The sequence below is a fragment of the Quercus suber genome, unplaced genomic scaffold, assembly GCF_002906115.3.
Source record: "Quercus suber isolate HL8 unplaced genomic scaffold, Cork oak 2.0 scaffold_275, whole genome shotgun sequence".
Taxonomy (NCBI): domain Eukaryota; kingdom Viridiplantae; phylum Streptophyta; class Magnoliopsida; order Fagales; family Fagaceae; genus Quercus; species Quercus suber.
In genome coordinates this window covers 84,620-99,004 of record NW_027069731.1, presented here as the reverse complement: position 1 = coordinate 99,004, position 14,385 = coordinate 84,620, and the positions used below count along the sequence as shown (strand labels likewise).

Here is a 14,385-nt window from a genome sequence, read left to right as displayed (position 1 = left end):
TTGAACATGCATAAGATGCTTGTGCAGACCGAGCATCTTGCAAAACCCGTAGGATAGGTTTCAGTGTAGCCGCTGCTAGGAATTGATTGGACCTTACGGACTGATCCGAGGCATTAATTGGAATCAACTCGCCTATATCCGTTGAAGGAAAAACGCAGCAAGCTCCAGGATTCTCGGGCATAATTGTGTCATCAACTGCTACATTATTTGGCTCCGAATTGCATGGATTATGTGGCAAAAAAATCTTTACCTTAGCTGGACTATTGATTGCATTACAAATTATTGAAATGAAAAATTCTTATTAGATCTTATTTGGACTCACCGCTATTTTAACTTTTTAATAATAAAATTTCTAATCCGCAAGATTTGTTTAGGGTTGAGACTTGAGATTTTTTTTTTTTTTTTTTACATAAAGCCGAATCAGCCAGGTATCAAAGCCTCCACTGTTTCTCCCAAATCACGGCAGGGTTTATATAGGGTTGAGAGTGTTTTTCTTTTTTTACTTAAAACCGAATCAGCCAGGTATCTTAGGGTTGAGAGTGTTTTTGTTGTTGTTGTTTTTTTTCACGTAAAGCCGAATCAGCCAGGTATCAAAGCTTCCACTGTTTCTCCCCAAAATCATGGCAGTTTTAAGACAAGTAGTGAGAACAACTATGGCCACGATCAAAAACCTATACCCTTGGCGTCTTCACTCAAGTCACCTTCCTTGTCGTCACTACCGCAGTATGTGCGCTTCTCTACCTCTTAGACCTCCATCATTATAAATACTCCATTCATTACCTTCGTCTTCTTCTTTTTTTTCTTTTTTTCTTTTTTTTCTTTTTTATTTCTTTTAACTCTTCTTATCGCCGTGATTCCCTTTTTCGCATCATTTTTTTTTTCCGGTAGTTGACATTGTGTTTAGTGGTTTACAGCTTGCAATTTTAAGTTGGTAATTGACTATTGCAGAGCCAATTTAAGTTGGTAATTGACTATTGCAGAGCCAATTAAGTGCCATAGTAAATCTAAATCTAATGCATCTGATGTTCGGCCACAAAGATCGGATGATTCTGAAATATCTGATATATTACCTGCCTGGGCTGGTTGGCTTGGATCTATAGCGGTAGGAATAGCCTTGGCCAGTGCTGAAAAGGTTTGTGCAATTTTATTTATTTCTTTTTTGGTATTGCCTTTGTTAGACATTAGGTATTGGGTGTTTATTCCTAAAAAAAATTATTGAGTGTTTAGAAGTCTTTTTTTGGCATTTATTTTTATTAACTTTTTTGAGAATCTGTTAATATATGTTGAAGATACTACAAATTTTATCACACAAGTCATATAAATAAGTGTGTCTTTCGTTCTAAATTAAAAAGTCAGTTTATTTCATTATTTAGTTTATTTTTGATACTATTCTTTAATCAAACTGCCATTTTTGATACTATTTATAATTATCACTATATTATTTTAGTAAAATAAAAGGATCACAAACAAACTCTAAATGTATCGATTTTTTAACATAAACAATCACAATTATTGCCCTATTAATTTACAAATTGTTTATAACTTTATAGTACAAGTAAAAGTAATAGTTGTTGTAGTATTTTCCTTCCCCAAAAAAAAAAAAAAAAAAAAATCTAAAAAGCACCCCTTAAGTTAGTTGAGCTCACTAATGTGTTTCTTTTTTCAAGTGTGTACTTCGCAAGCAGTAAGCATTTACTATGTCGAGGCTGCAATCTTTGAATTGATTTTGATGTTAGCTTTCTGCAGGCTGATGACAAATCTCCTTTGCCATCAAAATCTTCTCCAAGTTATGAGGAAAATGCCAAGAAAGAACAGCGAATGTCTGACGAAAATGCCAAGAAAGAACAACAGCGAATTGAAGAGTTACTTAGAAGTAAGGGAATGAAACGAGGTCTTTATCCCCGCATATCTGTTGCCAGTAAGGGCCAAAAGGTTAGTGCATTTACTTACTATGGAAAATTATATGGCGTTAAGTATGGGTTATTTAGTGGCTCGTAAATGATTAGCCATTAGGGAAACAACTTCAGGTATTATCATTTCTTTGTTTTTTGGGAGAACGTAAATTATTACTAATGGTGAAGGAAAAGTTTAATACATATAAATAACTGTTTTGTAAGAGTCTTGTAGTAATAACATAGTGAAGATATATATATATATATATAATTGTAGTGATAACAGGGTAAAACAACTAAACTTGCTTCTCTAAGACTAAGATCAATTTCATTGAAAACATTTTCTATCGGTTCAATTTTGTATTTATTGCAAAAGTAGATTTTATACGAGCTTGATTCACATATATTTTTTGAAAAAATTTAAAATGAAGTTTTAATGCAGTTCCTTTTCATGTAAACAATCATAGTAGAGGAGTATTTCAAAATATATATTTGACAGAAACCTATGATGCATTATAGGTCAGCATCAAATTCCTAATTCCTCCTGGTTGTGAAGTTTCACAACTAATTGGAAACCTTGTTTCAAGTCTTGGACTGAAGGTTGAAGGGGGAAGTGGAGGATCAGATATGTTATTGCGTGCTTCGGAAAGGTTTAGTAATTTGTAGTGTCCTCCGTCTTTCTTGTACTTTTTAACTTTGAGCTCATGCCCTCCGTTGCACTTAATTTAAGCCAACGCATCTATGTTAATCATGGGCATTACATGAAGTGTACTAAATAATGTTTTCTGGTTCTTGTGACCTATTCCAGTGCAGTTACTTGGCAATTAACACTTACTCGTCCAGGAAAACAAGTGCAAGGTCAAAAGGATCTTGGACAGTCAAAAGATATAAATGCACATGATGGGGATCTATGCATCCTTATATCTGGTTCACTCAACTCAGAAAAACTTGTTAGTATTTTTTTTTTTTTTTTTATAATTATGAAACTATTATCCTAACAAGTTTTAATTTGCTTTCTATGCTTATTATTTAGTTTATAGAAATGAAGAATTGGTCAATTATGAGAATTTCCTTATCGATTAGCATAAATCGCAGGAAATTGAATTCATAAAGCAGGGGAGCTTGAGTTCCAAAGAGCTTGAAGCTTTTGTATCTGTTTTAGGATTAGCCGGTGGAAATTTGGGACAAAATTGTTCATTTGGAAGAAAACCTCAGGAAGGTGCTGTACGTGTACAATCTGCAGACAAATTGATTGCTCGTCTTGAGTCAATGGGAGTGAAAATTTATGGACTCGATGTTTCTTCCTCGGACATCAACACATCATGGGGCAATCTTGTTGGGTATGATCAGCAAAAACGGTATGTGAAGGACCAGGGTGCATTGCAGCTATTGTTGCTATATTTTCAATATAATTTTGTATAATATTCTATTTGTGAATTCTATTCCATTACTAGCAATGAAAACTATCAGCATAATCATTATAATAGTTAGGTGGAATCTCATAATGTTTAAGAGTAGGCAACAGATGCGAAAATAATCGCCCCTTTCATCTATAAGTGTTTCTTTGTCCTTTTGATTTAAAATGTAATCAGGCTGCCTATTACACAATGATTTATTTTGACCACAATGTGTTTCGGATCAGTTTCTTACATATCCCAAAAAAATAAAATAAAAAAGTGTTTCAGATCAGTGGCATATTTTGGTAATCCATCTTAAGCATGTAAACTAAATCCTTGTATATGCATTGGTTAAGGACTAGGTGGTGCATGAACTATCCCTTTGAAGAGCCAGTTATCTCGTGTCAGTTGAAGTCCTTTTTAGTTTGATTATGTGTAATATCTTCTGTTCTCTGCTTTCAACATGCCTACATATTAGTTGTCTTTTTTTCTAAGGTTGTTTTCAAGTATAAATTTATCTCTGCTACTCTTTATACGAGTGCTTATGTATAGCTACTGCTGATTGCTGGTTGTGTAGAGAGATAGAGGATACAGTACTGTTGGCTCTGCGTAGGCCTGAAGTATATGATGAGATTACTCACGGAACTCGGCGTAAGTTTGAATCAAACAGGCCTCGAGCTGTGCTCTTCGATGGTCCGCCTGGTATGCCATTTAACCCCAAAATAAGTTAACGAGTGATTATGTTCGAATTGATTTTCTTATATAGAATATAATAAAAATTCATTCCCCCCCCCCCCTATCCCCCCCCCCCCCCCCCCCCCCTTTATCATTTTGGGGCAAGTTTCTAGTACATAGGAAAAAAGTGAACTAGATTTTGAGGCATCTGAATTAATGTTGTAAGGTGTGATAACAATAAAGGAATAAGTATCGTGAAATGTGAGATTAAAAGCCCTTGAAATGCAAAAATGAGTATTACAAAATCAATCAAAATCTCCCCTACATTCAGTAATTTATCACTGTTCAAATTTTTACAAAATGCTAGAGTGACATTTAGAAATAGATTACTACTGTAGCACATGCAAATCTTTTCCCTCTTAGGATCCGTTTGGATAGAACTTATTTTGTTGAAACTGAAAACTAAAAACACTGTAGCAAAATAATTTTTAAATGTGTGAATAGTGCTTTGTGACCAATTTTTAATGAAAAAGTTGCTGAAAAGTGGAATTTTGAGTCCGTGAAAAGTGCACGGATGCACTGTTCACCGTGAAAAAGTCAACAAATGCGGGCTTAAAAAAAAAAAAAAAAAAAAGGGAAAACACGGAAGAAGCGTGATAAGTTGGATCCAAACTCATACTTAGTTTATTTGCCCTTCTCTATTGCATGGCTGAGAGTTATTCTTATATTATTTTCTATAAATTTCTTCTTATTCTCTTTTTAAAATGTGGTTATTCTCTTTCTCTTAATTTTTTATTTTTTCTTGAAACTCTACTTTATATTGATGAATCATTGCAATTTTTATAACTCTATTTTGGGTTTATACGTTTTAGTGTTATATTTTTTAGTTCCCCATTACCAATAGTCTCTCTCTCTCTACAATAAAATTTAAAAATAAATAAATTATACATAATTAGTAAAAGTTTGATACGATTTTTTATTATCATGATAATTTCTTTTAATAAAATGAATAATTTATTTAAATAAAACTTAAACATAAATACATATATGTATATGTGGGGCCAGAAAATCGAATAGTCAAGGCCCACTTCAACCCAGGCCCAGATGGCCTGCGCCGAGGACACACGATGGGTCCGAGGATGACCCTATCCTCGGTCGTCCGAGACCTCGGTACGAAGAAGGGCAAGCTCTGGGCGAGCCGTCACCTCGGCATTGAATACATTCACCTAACCCCTCTGGTCGCATTAATGGGGATGTAACCCCTTGCTAGGGTGACATCGATCAGGGTGAACCACTTGAGCACGGATATGACCTTTGATGGGAGAGGCCGTCAGGAGGAAGGCCAATAGATGATCAACAGGAGGAAGAAGATGGGCATATAAGAACTGTGAGCAAAATGTATGGGGGGGGTTTGGAGAGGGAGAAAGCCTCCTCGGCCATGGGCCGAGAAGCGTCCCCCAGTTGTAAATTGTTCTAAGTATTTTTTTTCAATAAAAGAGAAAGGTGTTCATGCTTCGTAAACGCCGGTCAGCGCCTAAACCTTCAACCCACTCTCTACAAATTCATTGTTCTGGGTTCATTGGGCCTATAACCAATCTCTTTTGGGCTTAGGCAACAAAAACTGACCCTACAATTGGCGCCGTCTGTGGGAAGGATTAGCGCGCCGGCCGGCGCAACAGGCGACGGTTCTAAGTAATCGTTCTATGAAAGATTAGTGGTGATGCAAAAAAAAAAAGAAAAAAAGAAAAAAAAAGAGAAAGCTTGATATTATTTCATAAAAAGCAAAGTTACAGATTACAATCAGAGGCTCAGGCAGGCGTGCTTTACAACTATTCCTACCAGCTAGTTCTACAATCAGAGGCCCAGATGAACCCGCCCTAAAACTAGCTAGAGGGAAGTGTCAACCCGTGCATTTATTGGCATCAAGAGAATGGGAGAACTTGACAATAAAAGCAGGGAAGGGGGAGGGCCAGCTTGTTTCAAGGCCACCAACAACTCCTTTCTCGGTGCGGCGGAGCTTGAACAAAACGAGGAGCAAATACAGGGGCACCGGGACGCCTTCCCCCGTGATGTTCCCTTGATTCTCTCCACTCCTCACGAGCGTTGGCCGTCGGAGATGGCAACACTCTGACACCGGCCATGACATGAGTTCGCACGTCTCCTCCGGGCCACCGTGCATGGCGCCATCGGGGTTACGCATAGACTCTGCCGCACCGGAAGCCCAGTGGGGGCTGCGGCCACAACGGCTCTTGGCACGGATGTCCTCACACTCGCCCAAAGCCACCCTATACCTACTAACTCCAGTCACAATTCCGACGGGGTTATTAAAGGGGCTGGGGAAGCTGAAGGGGTGTGTTTTTTCTTTTTGCGTTAGAAAGTTCATGGAGTATGGAGAAACCATCCCTCCGGAAAGCCTTATATAGAGGATGAGGGTTGGTGAGAATTAATTCACGCAGAATTCGAAGAGAGTTACCAGCAGGGCTAATAATGAGGCCACCAAATTCCAAGGGGACCGTAGACCGTTGGATTTATGCTAATTCATGAGGACATTAATGAAGGCGCGTCTCGCGCACCGAAACGTCAAGCGCGGAACACGAACGGCCAAGGGATGCTTCGTAAATAAAAAAGATGGGGGCTCGAGCTGGAGGCGAGATCAACGCCACGTGTAAGATCCTAATCCGACGGAAGGAGGAATCGTCTCCAGTAAAGCGGTCCGAGGACAAACCCCTACTTACAGAGAAATGAAAGCGTTAGACAGAACCAAGGCACTGCATGGTCCTCGGACTCAGGCCTATAGGGAAACTACTCGCTCCTCTATACCTGGGTACTAGACAGAACCAAGGTATCGCATGGTCCTCGGACTCAAACCTATGGGGAAACTAAATACTTACAGAGAAATGAAAGCGTTAGACAGAACCAAGGCACTGCATGGTCCTCGGACTCAGGCCTATGGGGAAACTACTCGCTCCTCTATACCTGGGTACTAGATAGAACCAAGGTATTGCATGGTCCTCGGACTCAAAATAAATCATGTTATTAGAGTTACTCCAAGGTTTTTATTTTTATATATAAATCAAAAAACTTTACCAGCGGAGCTAATTAGAATTAATGATTTATTCCATGTTAAGTATATTTGTTACTTCTTTAATCATATATAATCTATGGTATACTCCTAGAAATATATGATTTTTGATAAATTATACATAAATTTACTACTAACTATATCCTAATAAATCTATCGACTTTCTTCCAAACAAATCTAACTTCAGATCTTCTTTTGATATGCAGCACTATGTAAAGCCTTCTGCCGAGAAATGGCTTTCTCAATATATTCTTGCAAAGGAGGAAGAAGAGACCCTTCATGTTCTTCATTTTTAGATTCTTCTTCACGAATTACCTATAAAAGCCATCAATGAATAGTGAACATACCATGGATCAGACCACATAAACACATGAATTAAAGAAAGAAAAAGGGAGACTAGTACTAGGTGAAAATAGAATCATGAAGAGCTAGATTATTACCTTTGATGCCCATGATCGCTCTGCCTGTTGACAAAAATCTCTAATATCCCTTCCAGACATTCTGGAATGGCCAAGAACAAGAAAAAGTTGAAAGAAAATCAACAATAATGCAAACAACAATATTTAGTGGTAGGCTTAAGATTGAATGGTATTAAAGATAATATTGTATTGGTTGTTGTGTAATGACCCAAGAGGCCTAATTTAGTGTAAAGCCCATTCAAGGCTAACCCTGAACCCTACTACTTCTATATAAACCTTATTAAGGTCATTGTAATTCGTAATTCACTTATATATTTCAAAGATGTAGCTATTTAAGGCTTTTCCCCATGGATGATCTCAATGCTTCTTTCTCAATTCTCTACAATCTTTCTACTTTTATTTTAACACATGGCAGAAAGAACCCCTGTTTCTTATCATGTGGTTGGGAAGGATTTGCTATATTGAGGAACATACGACACATAATGGTGAATTAAATTGAAAGAGTGGATCTGATTGTATGAATCTAACAAACTGATCTGGTCAAATTCCCAAAAAAATGAAAATGAAAGAAAAAGATAGCAGCTAGAAAATAAATGGCACTATTGTAGGTTGAAATTTGGCCATATAGAAAATAAATGGGACTAGGAACATGATAGTGAATTTCAATTAAAGAGAGGATCTTATTGTTTGATTCCAACATTGACCAGGTTAAACCTGTAAGTAAAGAGTAGCAGCTGGAAAATAAATGACACTGTGTAAGCTTCTTTTTAAGCCTTGAATGAGATAAATTGAACTAATTAAAGTAGAAGATATTTTGCATATTCCAGATAATTAAAAAAAAAAAAATGTGTGAGCCTGTATCAAACTTACCCTTCTGTAACCCTTGCAACTTCTTTTAATTCAGGTTCTGTTAGTTGCTTTGCATACTGAGCTATTATTGCCTGACGACTTTGCTGATCAGGTAAGCCAAACGTAATCATTGTATCAAACCGGCTGAAACAACATAGATAAAAGGAAAGTTAGAACCCATTTCCATCAACTCTTGGGTACAATTGTCGTCTAAAGAGGAAAAAAATGCATCAACTTACCTAAGTAAAGCAGGATCGAGGTCTTGCTTTCTATTTGTTGCACCAACTACAATCAATTTTTTATCCTGTTCATATCCATCAATCTGCATGGAAAAACCATGTTACAGGCAGAGCAATAGCTGCATGACATCCAAAAAGTTCAGCCACTCATAATAAATGGCTCATTTTCTGCAATGTTTAAAGCAATGGAAAACCTAAGCTCACCTGCCGTAACAACACTGATAAGAGTCCTCGGCGAGTTTCACTTAGTCTGATATTATCACGAGCAGTAGCAAAAGAATCAATCTGTAACAGAAAATAATATCATATTACTAAGATACTAAACAACATCAACTGCAATCTCAGCATAAGATAAAGAACACTTGGAGCATAAAAAAAAAAAATAACGGGAACAGAAAATAATACAAACTAGTTAACAAATATACAGAGGGCCATTGTTGAGTAAGCAATGAAAGCTTCAAGTACCTCATCAAGAAAAATGATAGCACCATTTGGAAGCATATTTGCGTGAGAGAACACTCTTCCTAAATTGCGTTCGCTTTCACCAATCCACGTTGTAATGACAGATTCCAGTGGCACGTATAGCAAAGGGACTCCCTGTCAAGTAATGCTACATGAAGTTTGTCCAAATTGAAGTACACACCCAGATAAAACGTTTTTATTTTTTTATTTTTTATTTTAATTGGTAAGTTACACAAGCAGCCAATGGGTGATAGGTGTTGAACCCACAACCTCACCTGTCAACTAGAACTTATAAAGGGAGGAGTAGCCAATTGAACTAAGTACATTAGCAAGAGACAATTATGTGATTCATCATCACCATCTACTTCTTTTGTTGTTGTTTTTGTGCGCCTAAATAAGTGGCTCATATTGTTGAGTGTAGTGATGAAAGCCAAAATCTTAAGTAAATTTATTTATCTATTTTAAAGTATGTCATTTCGTGTGCATCCAAACCTGTCAATTAAGCATTTGACCCATGTGCAGTGTAGCTCATATTTGCAGGTTCAGAAAAGAATCTACTACATATATGCTAGTTTTACACTTTTATGGAGATCGGGAAATATTTTGGGGAACTTACTACAGTTTTCACATGGCAAATGACTCACTTAACTTGTATAACAAACAGCGCCCCCTTCTCCCAACACACACACAAACAACAAAAAATAAAAAATAAAAATAATAGCAGGAAAAAAATCAGTGATTACAAATAAAGAGTACAGATCATTTAGAAAAGATAAAACTATAATTAAAACAATTGAAATAGTTGACGAAGTGCCAGTTGCTCACCGCTTGATTAGCAATAACACGAGCACAAGATGTCTTTCCGGTACCTGAATTTAACATTCATTATCAGTAACGTATCCAACATCAAATTTAAACTATGAGATTGGCCTTGTTTCGTTCCTCCAAGAACTCATATATATATATATATATATATTTCATCACTTCTATCTTTACAAAATTCTGCATTGCATCTCTTGGACTATTTGTTTCCAAATGAAAAATCCAAAATAAAAAGTAAGAGGGGGAAAAAGATTAAATGCCAAAAGATTTAAGAATTGTGATTTAATTTTGATGTGGGCGATCTTGGCACCTTTGATAAGCTACTTTAGTTAGTATTGAGTCTCTATAGTATTAAATTTCTTTAGATTAGAAAGCTGTTGGGTCAATTTTAATAAAGTTTTATTAAAACTAGTCGCAGACCCATGCAATGTATAGAAATAAATAATTATTTTGTATTTTAATATAATATATAATTTTTTCTCAATTTTTTTTTGAGAATAATTTATTTTCTCTAAAAATTAAGCAATTTCTATTTGGTCCAATTAGGTCTACTTCGGTCCAATTTGCTCTACTCGGTCCAGTTCAGTCCACTCAATCAATTTTGGTTCCCCTTCAATTTATTTTAAACTAATTGAGCCTTAAATTGATTCTTTTTGTAGGTTTTCTTTTCAAGTAAAATTCATTTTTTTGGTTGAAAAGTATGAAATTTCATTACATTTGGGCTAAACTCTTTAGATTTGAGTTTAAAAAATACAAAGAAAAATATTGAAATAGATATTATAAATTAGAAATATGAGCCCTAAAAATGCAACAAAAATGATAAATATTCAAAAGTTTTACTTGGTCCACATTGGTTCTATTCGGTCCATTCTATCATCTTCGGTCCAATTTGCTCCTATTTGGTCCTGTTTAGTCCATTCTATCCACTAAAGTTCTATTTGGTCCAATTCGGCCCATTCAATCTTATTCAGTCCACTTTAGTCTAATTTGGTGCATTCAGTCCACATTTGCTCTATTCGGTCTATATTAGTCCTGTTTTGTCTACTTCGGTCCTATTCAGTTTACTTTAGTCCTATTCGGTCCATTTTAACTACTTTGGTTCTTTTTCGTCCTATTCGGTCCATAATGGTTATATTCAGTGCACTTTGACCCACTTCAGTCCTATTTGGGCCATTTGATTCTATTTAGTCCATTTTGTCCACTTTGATTTTATTCAGTCCACTTTGGTCCTATTTTGTCCACTTCAGTCTCATTGGTCCATTTTGTTCACTTTGGTCCTATGCGATCATATTCATTCCACCTTGTTCCTATTTAGTCCATTTGGTCCACTTTGTTCCATTTGGTCTACTTCGGTCCATTCATATCACTTCAGTTTATTTTTGTCCACTTCGATCTATTTTTGTGTACATGGGAAAAGACATGTTTGGGTTGAAAGCACCTAATCTAAATAAATATATCTATATATGTGTATGTGTGTCAGATTTGCAATATCCAAAATCTTAAGTATAGCATTTATTCTTGTTATACTTTTGTTGAGCCATATTAATATAACATTTCAGTCAACTTCGGTAAGACTAAATTTAAGTAAAAGTATTTCTAAACATAAAAGCCATGAATATACAAACATAATATTTAAGGCAGTTATTCATTTGCTTTATTGTTATTACTTTTAAATGAATTGCACGAGGTTGATGATACATTTAAGAAAAATAAATAAATAAATAAATAAATATATAATGTAGGGTCAGTTTTTTTGCCTAAGCCCAAAAGAGATTGGTTATAGGCCCAAGAACCCAGAACAATGAATTTGTAGAGAGTGGGTTGAAGGTTTAGGCGCTGACCGGCGTTTACGAAGCATGAACACCTTTCTCTTTTATTGAAAAAAAATACTTAGAACAATTTACAACTGGGGGACCTCCTCGGCCCATGGCCGAGGAGGCTTTCCCCTCTCCAAACCCCCCCCATACATTTTGCTCACAGTTCTTATATGCCCATCTTCTTCCTCCGTTGATCATCTATTGGCCTTCCTCCTGACGGCCTCTCCCATCAAAGGTCATATCCGTGCTCAAGTGGTTCACCCTGATCGATGTCACCCTGGAGGGGTTACATCCCCATTAATGCGCCAGAGGGGTTAGGTGAATGTATTCAATGCCGAGGTGACGGCTCGCCCAGAGCTTGCCCTTCTCCGTACCGAGGTCTCGGACGACCGAGGATAGGGCATCCTCGGACCCATCGTGGTCCTCGGCGCGGGCCATCTGGGCCTGGGTTGAAGTGGCCTTGCTATTCGATTTTCTGGCCCCACAATAGCCCCTCAAAATCTTGCTGCACGCATCCTCGGGCGGGGAGAAGGATTTTGACATCCTTGGCCTCACCCCCCACCCCTCGTCAGTGCTGGGGCCCATTCACCTGCCAAGGGCACGTCGCTGACGCTTCGGAGCACGTAACGTGTCCATCATTAAATTCAGGCAGCTCTGTGCTCCCCACGTCCAATGAGGCGTTACCCACCCAACGGTGGAGATTCGTCTGGCATTTATGAGCGGGAAAACCTGCATGGCTCCTCGATTTGGGTATAAATACCCGTACGAAACGCTTCTTCCTGTTCCTCATTTGTAATCGAGAATATTCGTGCGCCCCTCCCGAGTACAGCCACACTCTTACTAGCACCTCTAGCACAAAAGCCTGTCTAAGGAGCCCTTTCTCTTTCCTGTAAGTCGCTCTCTCTTTGGCCCCTCTTTCTCTTCACCCTTTTTTCCTNCTGCTTTACTTAGGTAAGTTGATGCATTTTTTTCCTCTTTAGACGACAATTGTACCCAAGAGTTGATGGAAATGGGTTCTAACTTTCCTTTTATCTATGTTGTTTCAGCCGGTTTGATACAATGATTACGTTTGGCTTACCTGATCAGCAAAGTCGTCAGGCAATAATAGCTCAGTATGCAAAGCAACTAACAGAACCTGAATTAAAAGAAGTTGCAAGGGTTACAGAAGGGTAAGTTTGATACAGGCTCACACTTTTTTTTTTTTTTTAATTATCTGGAATATGCAAAATATCTTCTACTTTAATTAGTTCAATTTATCTCATTCAAGGCTTAAAAAGAAGCTTACACAGTGTCATTTATTTTCCAGCTGCTACTCTTTACTTACAGGTTTAACCTGGTCAATGTTGGAATCAAACAATAAGATCCTCTCTTTAATTGAAATTCACTATCATGTGTCCTAGTCCCATTTATTTTCTATATGGCCAAATTTCAACCTACAATAGTGCCATTTATTTTCTAGCTGCTATCTTTTTCTTTCATTTTCATTTTTTTGGGGAATTTGACCAGATCAGTTTGTTAGATTCATACAATCAGATCCACTCTTTCAATTTAATTCACCATTATGTGTCGTATGTTCCTCAATATAGCAAATCCTTCCCAACCACATGATAAGAAACAGGGGTTCTTTCTGCCATGTGTTAAAATAAAAGTAGAAAGATTGTAGAGAATTGAGAAAGAAGCATTGAGATCATCCATGGGGAAAAGCCTTAAATAGCTACATCTTTGAAATATATAAGTGAATTACGAATTACAATGACCTTAATAAGGTTTATATAGAAGTAGTAGGGTTCAGGGTTAGCCTTGAATGGGCTTTACACTAAATTAGGCCTCTTGGGTCATTACACAACAACCAATACAATATTATCTTTAATACCATTCAATCTTAAGCCTACCACTAAATATTGTTGTTTGCATTATTGTTGATTTTCTTTCAACTTTTTCTTGTTCTTGGCCATTCCAGAATGTCTGGAAGGGATATTAGAGATTTTTGTCAACAGGCAGAGCGATCATGGGCATCAAAGGTAATAATCTAGCTCTTCATGATTCTATATTTCACCTAGTACTAGTCTCCCTTTTTCTTTCTTTAATTCATGTGTTTATGTGGTCTGATCCATGGTATGTTCACTATTCATTGATGGCTTTTATAGGTAATTCGTGAAGAAGAATCTAAAAATGAAGAACATGAAGGGTCTCTTCTTCCTCCTTTGCAAGAATATATTGAGAAAGCCATTTCTCGGCAGAAGGCTTTACATAGTGCTGCATATCAAAAGAAGATCTGAAGTTAGATTTGTTTGGAAGAAAGTCGATAGATTTATTAGGATATAGTTAGTAGTAAATTTATGTATAATTTATCAAAAATCATATATTTCTAGGAGTATACCATAGATTATATATGATTAAAGAAGTAACAAATATACTTAACATGGAATAAATCATTAATTCTAATTAGCTCCGCTGGTAAAGTTTTTTGATTGTATTTATAAAAATAAAAACCTTGGAGTAACTCTAATAACATGATTTATTTTTTTCTTTTATTAATGAAGTGGAAAAAAAAAAAAAACCATTACATATAAAATTAGCTTGAACAACAATGCTAGGGTTATGAGTGACTTTTCGAAGAGCAAATTTATCGGGTTAGATTGAACTACAAAGCTCCTTACTTGCAATGGTTAACAAAAAGTCACCGACTTAGTGAGCTAAATAAACTTGTTACTCAGCCTGGTCATTGAAT

At 36.6% G+C, this 14,385-nt stretch overlaps 1 protein-coding gene across 1 annotated transcript; it reads left to right on the top strand.

The window, feature by feature from the left end:
- Positions 1–653: 653 nt before the first annotated feature.
- Positions 654–14,077, top strand: LOC111998138 (uncharacterized). The gene is made up of 11 exons (XM_065781665.1): positions 654–723; positions 981–1,132; positions 1,747–1,932; positions 2,412–2,542; positions 2,701–2,842; positions 2,988–3,250; positions 3,867–3,991; positions 10,497–10,509; positions 12,701–12,823; positions 13,615–13,675; positions 13,802–14,077. The coding sequence occupies exons 1-11, from the start codon at positions 654–656 to the stop codon at positions 13,931–13,933; spliced, it is 1,398 nt and encodes a 465-aa protein (XP_065637737.1). The 3' UTR covers positions 13,934–14,077.
- Positions 14,078–14,385: the final 308 nt, after the last annotated feature.

Coding starts and splice junctions, on each gene's coding strand:
- LOC111998138 (XM_065781665.1), top strand. CDS start 654: ATGGCCACGATCAAAAACCTATACCCTTGGCGTCTTCACTCAAGTCAC. Junction 12,824..13,614: donor GTTGCAAGGGTTACAGAAGG/GTAAGTTTGATA, acceptor TGGCCATTCCAG/AATGTCTGGAAGGGATATTA. Junction 13,676..13,801: donor AGCGATCATGGGCATCAAAG/GTAATAATCTAG, acceptor TGGCTTTTATAG/GTAATTCGTGAAGAAGAATC.